Genomic DNA, 14137 nt, shown 5'->3' with positions numbered 1-14137 from the left:
TTAATCTGCAAAACTTCTTATTTGGGAATAATTGTGATTATACATGTGAGGTTATATAAAAGAATTTCACATAGAACACTTTTGACACTAATTTCTCACTGTCATTGGAATATAATGTGAAAGAATAAGCCACATATTTCTGGAGAAACAATAGAGGTGCTGTTTTTGATTGAGTACAAGGACAATGAATTTAGCAATGCACTCCTATCCATTTTTGGGGGACAAAAATATTTCAACTGGGGAATATCTTGAATTTGTACCCCCTTGCTCAAATGACATCACCATGTAGAAGATACTAGAGATTGCTTCCATAATTATCATGGTATTATGTAAAAAAGACAGATTGGAATATGCATAGATACTTTGTAACTGGTTCCTCCTTGGCTAACCTGTTGCACTGGAGAGATATTCTTTCATTGATTGCAGAGTCATTCAAAAGTTCTCTCACTTTAAGTAGTAGTCTTTTTGCCTCATCTGCTTTTATGGATTTCACTTATCATGAACAGTGAGGGGGTCATAGTCTCCAATCTTAAGAATTTCAAAAGACTGATAGAGCAAATTGATAAGAAACTAGGCATTAGAGCTCAATCTGAGTTTGTCATCCTGTGCATGATTAATAACTCAGGAATAAGGAATGATCTTTAGGAACAACCTTCAGTATTCCAGATCATGGAAGGGATTGATCTGACAGTTGTGCCACATAATTTTGGGGAGAACTAGTATTTTATGCCAATTGATTTCAAATTTCATACTTCCTTTCCCTGTCTCTTCTTAAAATGAAGTGTCATGGTGGTTGGATTCTTCAAGTTCTTGAAGAAATATGTGCATGCTTATTTTTACTGTATCTTTGAAGTATATATATATATATGCATATATATATATATACATATGTATATGTTTTATATATATATACATATACATATATAAGTATAAGTATATGTGTATATATTGTAAAGGATACTTGCTGTTAAGTGGTTAAAAGTAACTTCCCCTCAAAACAAAACAATAACAAACAAAAACAAAGGAGGAATCACAAATGATGATAGTTTGAACTGTTAATAGAGAAAAAAGACACTCTAACTCCCCCAAATTATATGGGAATCCAGATGTATGGAGGAGGAGATATAATAACCCTGGCCCTGAGAGTGGGGCTAAAACCTACATGTGACAATGAAATGTCATTTCCTTCATGAGTTCTTTCTTTAGTTTTTTTAAATTGGATATAATTCTCCCACCTCCAAAATCCATAACAATTTGTGTCTCAACACATATTGTGTTGCTTTTTGAATTTTTTGTGTACTTGCTTTCTCTTCCTGCTAGACTATAAAATCCTTGAGGACAGAGTCTATTTGTTAATCATCTTTGTATCTCACACAGTGCCTCATAACTAGTGGGAATTATTTGTGGTGGAAGTATATTTTGATTAAATATAATATTCATACGGGTCCCAATCTGAGTCACCTTCATCTTTTGAACCATCTTTAGGATCCTGAGATGAGTGGATGTGCTTAAGAGAGGAAATGATGTCCTTCAACTAGGGTGTAATGACAAGCAGCTTAAAGTGGCACCCTCAGTCCTAGGAAGTAGACAGTCCCAAGAAGAAAAAAAAAATCTGCTGGAATCATTGTTATCTATAGCTGTGTTTTCACTGCTTCTGGGTGGTTGTTAATATGGTCATGAAATATTCCATGTGACCACCTACCTGGTACACTTTAGATCTTATCCTTTCATTTTTAAACAAGTGATTAATTTTATTGGGATATTCTCACACTTCCTATTATACGCTCTTTCTGCTGTCCCTGTTCCCTCACTAAACCATGTAATAGGCCAAAAGGAAGATTGTGGAATTTCTTTACATTATTATGTATCATTAAGTATTTAATTTAATTCAGTAAAAAAATTGGACACTACCTACCCTATATGAAACCCAAATTAATAAAAGGCATGTGTTTATTTGGTTTGGTTTCTCTGCAGTCATGCTTCACAATGGGAATATATTAGTTGCCCTCTTGAAACAACTGCTAGTCCAATATTCTATAATACCCTCCCCCCTTTTTTATAACATGGATGCAGTCTCAATTAAGTTAGACTGCTTTTCATTGCCAGACTCAGAAAGCCAGACTCCTACTGAATCCAGAAAGAGTAAAGTAAGCAAGAGCAGAATTTTGATTAGAAATTAAAAGTGAAAACTCTGCTGGCTTTCCCTTTTATGAGAAGGTTGAAGTACAACATTAAGTGGGAAGCAGCTAGGATGACAAGTAAAGGGAGCACCTAAAAATGGAACCATGACATAGGGAGAAAGGCTTTTAGGTGTCTAGTATTGAGACTGTGATGCTGCATTGTGTTACAGACTTTTGATGAAAGTCCTTTATCTCTCCTGTATATATAAAGAGTAAACTATGTGATACATTAATAATACATGGCAATAAAAAAATAAAGAGATATTCTTTATTTGTTTTTCAAAATGAACTGAATTCAGTGAATGAGTGAATATCAAGGAAGAGAATAGGTTTGAATGACTGGATGGCTCTTATATAGGAGGTCAGGAAAAGAAAGTAATCAACCTGATATTCTTCATTTTCCTTAATTCCTTATACTTCCATGTTTCTTTAGTTGTCAAATCTGGTTAATTACATAATATTTGTCACATTCATTTCATTTTCTTCATTTATATGAGCACTATAGCTATAAAAGATACATAATATAATTTAAAAAAAATTAGTGGTACGACCTCTAACATTCAAGTCAAATATTCATTTTGAACTTATTGGTAATTATAAAATATGGGATCAGTCTAATTTAAGCCAACCCACTTTATATTTTTCTTAGCAGTTCTTGTGAAATAAAGTTATTTCCTAAAAAAAAAAATTCAATTTTTTTACACTGGGTTACTGAATTCAATTATTTTCAGTTCTACCTTATCTAATCTGTTTTACTGTTTTTTTTTAAAAACCAGTACCCAAATAATTTTGATGACTAATGATTATTAATCACATGAAAATATTATTTTCTCTTCATTCCTTCTTTTTCTTCATGATTATCACTAAGGTTTTTCTAATGTTTGCTTCTTCAAATTTTGTACAAGTCTATAAAGTACATTCCTTCATTATATTGATAGGTGTAGATTCAAAAATTTAGGCAGGATCTTCATGTATATGATATTGGAAAATGGCTCAAGTGATCAACAAGATGGAAGACTAGCTATTTTCTCTAGTCATCGCAAATTAACAAACTTCTGCCAAATGGGAATTATGTAGAAGAATCAAAGCACTTGAAGCTCTTTTGGCAGGTCAAAGTACCAAGATACTTAAAAAGATAAGAATCTGATTAATTACTAGCAGAAAATGATAATATCTAATTCTTAATGTGCTCATTCAGCATCTCCTCCCCTATTGGTCCCATTCTTTGGAAGGAAAGTATAACTGGATGTTAGGATTACAAAGTGATAACTCAGGTTGTCTGGGCAATTCTCTAGCTCAGAATTCACACCTTTGGTTCTGGCCTTTAAGGAGAGTTTGCACCTTTGGACTTCTGAGGTAGAGTTTACATGTTTAAAGGAGTTTGCCCCTTTAAAGAAGCAAATTCATTGGTTGAAGTGTTTCCCACAGGCCCCTGAGTTCTCATTAGCCCATTCTCTGCTAGGATAAAAGAGGAGGGCAGTAGGGCAAGGAGTTAGTCGAGTCTGGGACAGAGTTGGGATGGCAGTCTGGGAGAGAGTCTGGATTGGGGAAGGACAAGAGCTGGAGGAGATTCAGAGCCAGGATTCAGGAAAAAGAGGATTCAAGATTCTACCTTCTCTCTGGCTGGAGGCTCCAGAAGTTTCCCAAGAAACCTGCTCACAGAGGAAAAGATTTTACAGAAAAGAGATCCCCTCCCAGAGAAGGATTATAGCTTAGAGAGGACAGGACCTTTACATTTTGGTGCCCAACGTGGGGCAAGGACTTATTCTGAGCCCTTCAGAGGGAGCTAGCCTGGACCTTCACAACTGGACCCAATGATTTATGATGTCAGTTGTCATTGTGGATGGAAGAGAAAAGGGAGGAAGCCAAATGTTTATTCAGTATCTACTATATACCAAGCACTATGCTAAAATCTTTAAAATATCACTTTATTAGATCCTCAAAATCCTGAGAGATAAATGCTATTATATCACTATCTTACAGTTGAGGAAACTTAAATTTGCAGATTAAGTTGCTTGACCAAAGTCACACACCTGGTAAAAGTCTAATTTGAATTCAGAATTTCCTGATTCCAGATCTAATTTTCTATCCACTTCACCATCTAGCTGTTAGGGATCATATCATAGTTTCTTTGCCTTCTAAAATCTTTGCCAGTGCACCTTGCCTGTCTTTATTTTTCCACTCTTTGACAACCAGTAACTGGTCTCAATTCTACTCCATGCCTCTCTTCCTTCTATGCAAAGGGTGTAGCATAGGAAACAGAGCTGTACTCTGATGGCAGTACTTTGCAGCAGCATCAAGTCAGATAACTAAAGAATATATACATACATATATATACACACAGCTGCATTAGAAATAAAAAAAGAGCTAGCATTGAGCTTCTGTTACAACCCCAAAAATTACTTGGAGTCAGGGATGGAAAAGAATCAAAAGTGAATTTCTTATGGTAGAAGGAGGGTAAAACAACTTTGATGTCCAGAACTTGGGAAATCCAATATTAACCAAAAGGAATGAGAAAGTGAGAAATAGTGGAATATATCAATATCAATATCTACCTGTCTGTCTGTCTGTCTATCTATCTATCTATAGTGAAATTACTAAAATTCTAAGGAAGAAAAAATCCAATTAAAATTTTAAAACCAAGCAAAGAAATTAATAGGGAAGATATTGAAATAGAAAAGTATATTGTGAATAAGATATCTTATATGTCTTGATCACCAAACATGTAAAAATCTCTAAATCACTGTTGTAAGATAAAAAGACATTGAACCAATACTTGATGAAATTACCGTTAGGTAATACTTTTATCTGTCTCTTGATAGCTTCCCTGGATTCCTTCATACCCAGCTAAAATCCTACTTTATACAGAAAATCTTTCCCTATATTCCTTAATTCTAGGGTCTTCCCTTAGACTATTATTTCTAATTTATTCTGTATGTAGCTTGCTTGAACATATATATTAGACTATGCATTTCCTCAAAAAAAGGCTTTTCTTGTATTTCCAGTTTTTAACAAAGTGCTTGGCAACAACGGACATTTAATGAATGTTTATTGACTGACTAGCTAGAATGTTACTATACTGCAAGAAATGATGAACTTTGATGAGAGAGATAAGTCTGGGGATGCTCAGAGAAATTGATGCATAGTAAAGTAAGCAGAGTCAAGAAAAAACAAACGAAATGAGAAAAATAATATCTATGGAATAAAAAAAGAAAAATATTATAAAATAATCAAAAGCAAATGCTGTAGAATTACAAATGACAACCATAGCGTTACAGAAAGTGATGAGAAAATATTGCCTTCCTCCCAAGCCCATTTTTTTTATATTCTTTTGGGAGATATACTAGTGTGGAAAATCATATATATTTTTTTAAAAAATTCAATCTATTTAAATTTTTTACTGATTTGTTTTCATTTTTTTCTTTAAAATATTTTTATATAAGATATATCTCTGAGAGGTAGGGAGAATTACTAAAAAGCAATGTATAATACAAAAAACAAAAAAAATCACTAAAATTTATTTTAAAATATATTTTCATGTCCCAAACATTTATAGTGACTCTCCCTTCAATTGTTTATCATTCTTTATTTTTTAAAGTGTGTTTTATATTTGTATTTGTGTTAATATTTTTGTGGGAAGATAGATTAAAACCTATCTAAATATTTAGTAGTTATTTTGAATGGCATTTCTCATATATATTACTTTCAGGTTTTTATTTACTACACAGAAATTTTAATGGTATTTTTTTGAATTTACTTTTTATCCTGATGTTTTACTGAAGGAATTACTCAATTGTCTCTACCATTTTCTTTGCTAATTCTCTGGGGTTTGCTAAATATATCATCATACCATCTACAAATAGTTAACTTTATCTTCGGTTTTATGATTATTATTCTTTTAATTTTGTTCTCTAATGTTACTGGTATTACACTTTCTAGCCATATGTTCTTGGGCAATTCAATTTTTTGAGTACCAGAATCCTCACCTATAAAATAAGAGTAATCATAGGGTTATGCATTTTGCATTTTGTGAAACTTAAAGTGCTATATTAACATGTTATATTTTGAGACAAAAGGAGAAATGAAGAATTGGGTAGGTTCTATGTCCTTGAAATTCTAAAAGTACTTTTGAATCTTTAATTGAATGAAGAGCCAATCATCTATGAAAGGTCAGAATTATACTAAGTGAAGTAAGTTATGGCTTTCTCTCTGTCTTGCTTAGAACTTAAGACAACTTAGGACAAAGTGTTTCAAAAATGCCTCTTCATTCATTCTTTAATCCTTCTATTCATTTCAAGGACATTTAATACACATCTAAAATTAACCTCAATCCTCCATTCTCCCTCTACTTGTTAACTAATATCTGAAACTTCATGTTCAGGTGAGAAAATAAAGAAGGCTATAGGAAGAGTAACACTAGATACTATGACTCATTGAAGATCCTTGCGTGGTTGTTATGTTTATAATTTATTGCATCTTTATATGAAGCACGGCAGAGTGGATATAGTATACCAGTTGGTGTAAGGAAGATCTAGGTTCAAATATTCACTCCATCTTTGGTACTTAATATTTAGGGGTCCCTGTGTCACAAATTTCTAAAACTATAAGTTAAAAACAGTTTGCAATTTCTCTTAGTAAATGAAGTCCCCACAATTATATCAGGTCCTTCAGGCAGCCCTATCTTGCTTAGAATTTTTCACTGGTTGCTTCACTGTACTTTTTAGGGAGGTTTTCAAGAGAGCAAATTCCTATTTCTTTTCCTTTTAAAAAATTAATTACTATTCTTAAGATCCCCTTCAATGTAGGAAAAATAGCAATCACAATAACAACAAAAATAACAACAATTAAGCAGATTTATGTAGCATATTTAAGTTTGCCATCATAAAGTAGATGCCATTAGCCCTATTTTACATATCAACAAACTGAAGCATACAGAGGCTAAGTGACTTGTCCAGTATCATGCAACTTAAATGTATATAAGGGAGGATTTGAATGCTGGTCTTCCTGACTTCAATTCCAACGTGTTATCTACTACATCAACTAAAGTTCCTTGTCTGCAGAGTTGTTTTAGGATTTCTGCAGTTGGCATAAATGTAAAGGATTTTTTTTACCTCTTCCCCCCAGTCTGTGACTGAGAGAGGGAAATATTATGAAGTTGTTTTTATTCAAGACTTAATATCTACCAAGTCCTTTGCAGAATTAAGAGATAGATGTAGTCTCTGAGGGTTTGTTTTATGTAAAAATAGCATTTCCAGAGTAGGGTTTATTTATTATGCTCTAACTGTAGCAAGCAGCAAGAATGTCACCAACTTTTGCTGAACTTGTATCTATTTGGAAAAGTTTTACAAGTTTGTTGATAATTTCTTTCTCCCTCCTTTTTTTCTTAAACCTCATCTGGGTTTCTATGTGTATGAAATACTATTTTTTCATGTTTTCTTGAAAAGAATTGTCTTGGGTATGATGATTATGGTGACTGGCATAGAATGAAAACTATTTGGTGGGGAAAGAAATGCCATGATACTAGAATTTAGTGAATAAATTAAAAACTATTGAACTTGAAACTGCTAATATATTATGTGCAACTTGTAATTTTTATATATTATACATAATAGTTACCATATTTTATTCTGTAAATTAAAAATGAAACAAATTAAAATAAAAATAAAAACCTTCTGCATTTTTACTGTAAATTAATTTTTTCTTCTGTCCTGTCCTAGGTGAGATTATTTCAAAAAGAAAAGTTAAATACAATTGAGCTGAAATAAATATTTGAATGCTTAACCTATGAAGAATATTAATTCATTTTTAATAGTTTTATTTTTATATTTTTGTTTGTGCATAAAGACAAAACCTGGAGTAATTCGACCAGTTTCAGTAAAATCCAAAATGTTATTGAGGAAAGATGAGGAGGAGACATATGAGCCAAACCCTTTCAGTAAATACTTGGAAGAAAACAGTGGCCTCTTTGCTGGGCAGGTGAGTATACCTGATTGAATGATATATTTATGATTACTAATTTTATAATCCATTTTGGTCTGAGTTGTATTCACTGCAGAGCAACATTGGGAGAAAAAAGATGCCTTTTTTTAATAAACAAGTATAGAATGTATAATAGCATAATCTTTGAAGGAGATTCAGAGATATTATTCTAAGGACTTTAATCCAGTATTAGCTGATTACTTTGGAGACCAAGGGATCATGGAAGAAGAATGAGGATAATTAGAGCTTATATAGCATAATATTTTCTCTCTCAAACTATTACAACCCTTTATTGAGTTTTAGGATGACCTAATAGATAGAGAACTGGTCCTTAAATCAAGAAAACCTGGGTTCAAATCTTGTTTCTGACAAGTATTGACTCTGCACACCAGTCAAGGCACTTGGCCTTTGAGTGTTCTAGCCACTCCCTGCAACTATACTTAGTAAATATACTTTGATAGAGGGAGTTTCTTTACTGATGAATTCCTGATACCAATGAAATCACCTTGGTGACTTCCCTATCCCTAATATGCTTCATTATTTATAAGAGGAAAAAACCATGTAGCTTTTGATGAGAACTTTTTGATGAACACTTTGAGTTAGTGACTTAGTTTTAAGTCACCTTAGTGTTTTAGTATTCAATTCATTTGCATGTAAAATTGAATTATATTTCCTTTATACCAATATTACATTTTAAAAATGGTCTCCTAGCTACTTAGAAAAAATGTCCAATTTTGAATCAATACCATATTTATCACTAAGATTAGGATATATGATTTCCTTAACATAGGGAGCTCCAAGTATTGTCATCAACTAGTCTTTCTACTATTTAGAAAATTATTCATAGAAAATCTTGTGAGACACTTTGAGAACTATAATAAAAGTCACCAGCAGGTTTTGAACCCAACCCTTTTTGTGTTTAAGTCCATTCCTCTAACTACTATTTTATATTTTCTACACAATGACACAATTAAAAAAAATACCAAAAATAAATTTGACATGATTTCCTTTTAGATGAAAAGAGAGTCTCTCTATTTGGGTTTTAAAATAATACTTGGAAGAAAAAGAAACATAGAGAGTCATGAATTAGTACAGTAAGATTGATGGGAACATTAAATTATATATATATGCAATTTATGTGAAAATCTTAATGAGAATTCATGTCCTGATTTGTGTAGGTTCAGAGATGCTAAGGTGCTAAACCAAAGTGAGACAGGAGATTGCCAAAAGTTGTCCTAAATCCCAATATGACTTTGAGCAAGTCAATTTTATTGTCTTTCTCTGACAATTTAAATTAAATTTAAACTTAAATGTTTTATTTATATATATTTTTATGAAGACTAATGTGAGAGTTTGCTAAATGTTTGTAACATTTAGAATGCTATTGGTGCAAATCATTAAGGACTGTGATTAGAGGTGGTTTCTCCCTTTAATAGCAAAATATTTATCTTAATTTAAATATAGTAGAGAAAATATATTGATATACTGCATTGCAGCATTTCTTATTGCACACACTATTGGAATTGTAATTCAAGTCAGTGAACATATTTTCATCATTGTCAAAATCACTTATTTTCTACTGTGTACATGACACCATAATATCCTAAGATTCATCTAAAGTTTAAAGCATTTGAATGTTTTTGCAAAATGAATAAAACCTATTTAGATAGCCTTTGGATAGAAAAATAAAATGCTAAAAGGTAAAGTTAGCTATTACCAAAAATCACTTCAAATAAATTCTTTGAAAAGACCTAATACTGTAAAAATAACAACTCATGATAATTTAGTTCTCTTTTAGTAATGCATATGGTCAGATTTAGTAATTTTTCTAAAACAAGAAACCTTTTAGAATGTCAAATTAATTTATTAGTAATTTATAATGATTTATGATTAATTCCAAATGAATTTCATTACCAAGCATAAATACTTCTCCTTATTAAAAGGAGAGAGTTTATTATTACCAAGTTTTCTTGCTTCTCTTTTCCATAGAATGGTTGTTAGGAATTCTCAATAAGATACTAAATACACTTATAACATCCTTGATTTAGAGTTGGAAGGGACTTTAGAGATCATTTAATTCTTATTCTTCTCATTTTACAGTTGAGTAAACTTAAATTTTAATAACTTGTTCAAGGCTATATAGCTCACAAGTGTCTGAGATAAGATTCAATCCCAGGTTTTCCTGGCTCCAAAACTAGTGCTCTATCCACTATAACACATTTGTATCTCTCATTTACATATTGCCCAAAGAGTTGTATAGAACAAATTCTAAGATAATTATGAAGGTTTTGGCTTTTTCACTAGATGTTTTGGTATCATGTAGATACAACCTTAAACTTTTTCATGTTTGGATTATCACTCTACTCTTATATGTTCCTCCAGTTTTAACTTGTAATGAAAGAAAAAATGATATTCTAATTATGCCAGGATTAAACAATTCCAGTACTATTTGTTGTGAGAATGTACATGGAAATTCAAATGTCTTGCTCTATTGTTTAAATACATGTATAAATAATAACTGGGGACATCACACATAAGAGAAACAATAAAGATTACCAAATTAACTTCTCAATTAATTTAAAAACAATATCTTTCTTTATATTTGAATAGCCATTCTCTTATTCCTAGAATCTATATTTGAAATGATGGAATTCTTCAAATGCTTTTTAAATTGCTCATAAGTATAGGCTTACAAATGTAAAGTCAGTTTATTTTCCTTTTTAAAGTGGGAGGATGGATATTGAAGGGAGTAATACTTGCATTAAAATTAATACTTGATTCAGATTTTTTTTATTGCAAGACCTCATATTTCATCCAAGTGACTATTGTATTCCTCAAACTGTTACCACAGAATAAATTGAATAGTTCCAAATTCAGTTGATCTCATCCACCCATGTAATGGAAAAATTGCCAGCAAGACTGTTAGACCAAATTGAGGTAGTTCATATTTACTAATCTTCCTGTTAGCAGGGCCAGTTCCACTTGACAGGAGACAGTAGGGATAGAACTTTGAAGTCAATAAAGTTTTCCAAAGCAGTTCTAGTGTCATAAAATATGATTTCAAAACTGTTGCAAAGTGTCTGACAGTAAACATGATGAAACCAGGCAGAATTGCATTTATTGTAGTGTGAAAAGGATAGTCTTTTGAACTGAAGATGAAATTTGAGTACTAAAAGCAAAATGTCAAAGCAAATCCATAATTAGATAACTGTGACTTCTTAACCACCAACAAAAAGAGCTATTGGTGAGAGGCTGTACATGTAACTGAATTCTCCACAAACATTTTCGGGCATTCAGGCTAGATTGCCCTGAAAATCGTTTAAAACATGACATTCTCTTTTTGTCTATGTATTTCCTTTTATCTTCATTAAAAGATCTCCAATCTCTTCTTTCTAAATTTAGATATATTATGATAGTCTAAGGCAACTCTCAAGTACAAATTGTTGATTAATAATTAAACATGAATTTGAAAGCAGTAAAGTGACTGAATTGATGTGTTGTTTTGATTCCTAAACATTTGTTTAGGAATCAAATAGATAAAAATCCATAAGAAATTAATTCAAAGATGAATTTTAAAATACTGACTGAATTGCTTTTTAAAAATTCTGATAAATAAGATAGAATGAATATCTTTATGTTACTTTATCTAATTTTCCGAACTAGATCTTTGGTAGATAAACTGTTGATTTTTGTATTTTATTATATTTTATAATACATCTTATGGTGAAACTATATATAAACAAGTTAGATTATTCTCTTAAAATTAATAAATCCAAGCTTCAAAATTAGAGTGGTTATCTCATTTTGATGAATCATAGAAGAGCTGAAAGATGACACTATATGTCAATGTATATGTAATGTATATTTGTATATAGGCTGGAATTTAAAATAAATATTTTCATTTCTATTAGAAAGAACTTATATTGTGAAGTCAAAGGCATGGGTTCTAGTCCTGCTTCTAATGCTTACAGTGAACAAGTCACTTTGTTTCCCTAACAATAAAATGAGGTGGTTTAACTAGATAGCTTTTTAGGTCTCTGCTAGGATTCTGATAACAAACCCCATGTAATTTGCTTTACTTCAAGTAAGAAGGAAATAAAATCTGTTTTTACTTAACTTTGAGTTTTAAATCTCCCACTTTCTCCCAATTTCTTTTTGGGGGGTTGGTTGTAGTTATGCTTAGGGATGTCAGAAAATTCCCATTTGGATGAATTTCTAATTTGACCTTCCTTTTGTTGCTCCACAAAGAACTTAAAAGGAGGGTTTCTCAAAATGATTTCCAACATCATACTATTTTCTTTTCCTCTTCTCTTTTGATTTTTCTTAGAGATCTGCACTACCTCCCCTCCCTGCCAAGCTCTCCCCGTTTGATACTCAACACTGATGGCAATGTGGGTGAAACTCAGCTTTCGACCTAATGATGCATCAAGCTGTATTGCAACTGTAACCTTCTTGTTCCCTTCCCTGGGTCATACCTATGATAGTCTGTGGGTCACTGAGCTCCTTTTTGGTGAAATCATCAAGATTTTCCCTTCCCTCTTTAATGCTCTACATTGAAATGACATTTTTTCACATTTGTTTTTTCAATTGAAATGCTTTGTTCAGTTTTGTCATAACAGTGTGTGTTTTTGCTTTATAAATTGCTAACTTTTGTTAAAATATCAATTTTTTGGGAGAAGGTTTAAATGATTTTTTAAAAAATCTGGACATTACTGAAGGTTGTTTTTAACTTAATTTTATAGGAAGAGAAATTGAGCTCTCATCTGTCTCCATTTCATTGGTAAAGATAAGCTTGATGAGCTGACTTCTCAAATTTTTATATGTAGTGTTTGATTCATAATGTAGGAAGTTTTATAAAAAATTTTAGGTGCTGTTAGATATTTAACAATGATTTTGGATTGTAAATTTAGATTTGAAAGTCACATTAGATATTATCTAATCTAACACCCTCATTTTACAAATGAGGAAACTGAAGCTCAAAGAGGGTGAGTAACATGGGTAATTAGTGGAAGAGATCAGATTTGAATCTGAGTCCTGTGATTCTAAGTCCCCTATTCTTTTTACTATACTACTTCTTTGTGAAGAAAGTAAACTAGTTTCCTATTTTTAACTTTTTTTGTTTCAAGATAAATAAATTAATTAATTATGGGTTTTTTTTGGGGGGGGGGGGCGGAGAGGCAATTGGAATTAATTGATTTGTTCAGTTAATTGATTTTAACAGCTAGTATGTGTTTGAGGCCACATTTAAATTCAGATAATCCTGAATCCAGGTCAATGCTCTATTCAATGCACCACTTAGCGACCCTGACAAGTTTATTTTTAAACTTACTTTTTATAGTTTATAATTAAAAAAAATAGATTCGCTTTTCTCTTTACCATGTAAAATATACTAGTTGGCATGTTGTGATGTTAGTTTTAGTGTGCATATATTGTAAAGGGAAACTCTCCCTTTCTCGCTTCAATAGTTATTGTAGGTAAAAATTTTGATGTTACTTCTCTGAATTAAAAAACATAATGCTCTGAGATTTTGGGTCATGATGACCACTAGTTGAGTATTGATACATAAAAACTTTCTTAAATTTGCAAAATTCATTCATGTAAGGAGATTCTAAAAGGATATTTGTGAAGACATACTGCTTATTTAGAAGTGTCCTTCCAATTCTGGACATCTTATACTTTTCTTTCTTTCTTTCTGCTAAGAAAGTTTTTCTGTTACGATATTTTTCAAGATCATAGGGAACCTGTATGCACTAATTCCAAAAAAATTATTCAATAAATCTTTATAGCTATTGTTATTTTATTAACGAGGGTAGGGACTATAAACAATTATTTGAGTTGAGTGATTTCAAATGTTTAAAATTTGTGTTCATTCAGAAATAGTATAGTTTAAAATATAATTTACAAATAAGGGAACATTATATTTGCTTGGGTTCTAATTCATTATTGTTCCTAATTAAAACATTATCTTTGGAATAAAT

At 31.5% G+C, this 14137-nt stretch overlaps 1 protein-coding gene across 1 annotated transcript in view; it reads left to right on the top strand.

Moving 5' to 3' along the window:
- The window catches only part of MLIP (muscular LMNA interacting protein), a 401644-nt gene that overhangs the window by 279166 nt on the left and 108341 nt on the right, over positions 1 to 14137 (top strand). The window contains exon 11 of the mRNA XM_074264711.1: positions 8025 to 8156. Coding sequence (XP_074120812.1) covers positions 8025 to 8156 — 132 coding nt within the window. The remainder of the gene's footprint in view (positions 1 to 8024; positions 8157 to 14137) is intronic.

The sequence above is a fragment of the Sminthopsis crassicaudata genome, chromosome 4 (genome assembly GCF_048593235.1).
Source record: "Sminthopsis crassicaudata isolate SCR6 chromosome 4, ASM4859323v1, whole genome shotgun sequence".
NCBI lineage: Eukaryota > Metazoa > Chordata > Mammalia > Dasyuromorphia > Dasyuridae > Sminthopsis > Sminthopsis crassicaudata.
This window is presented reverse-complemented; position numbering and strand designations above follow the sequence as displayed.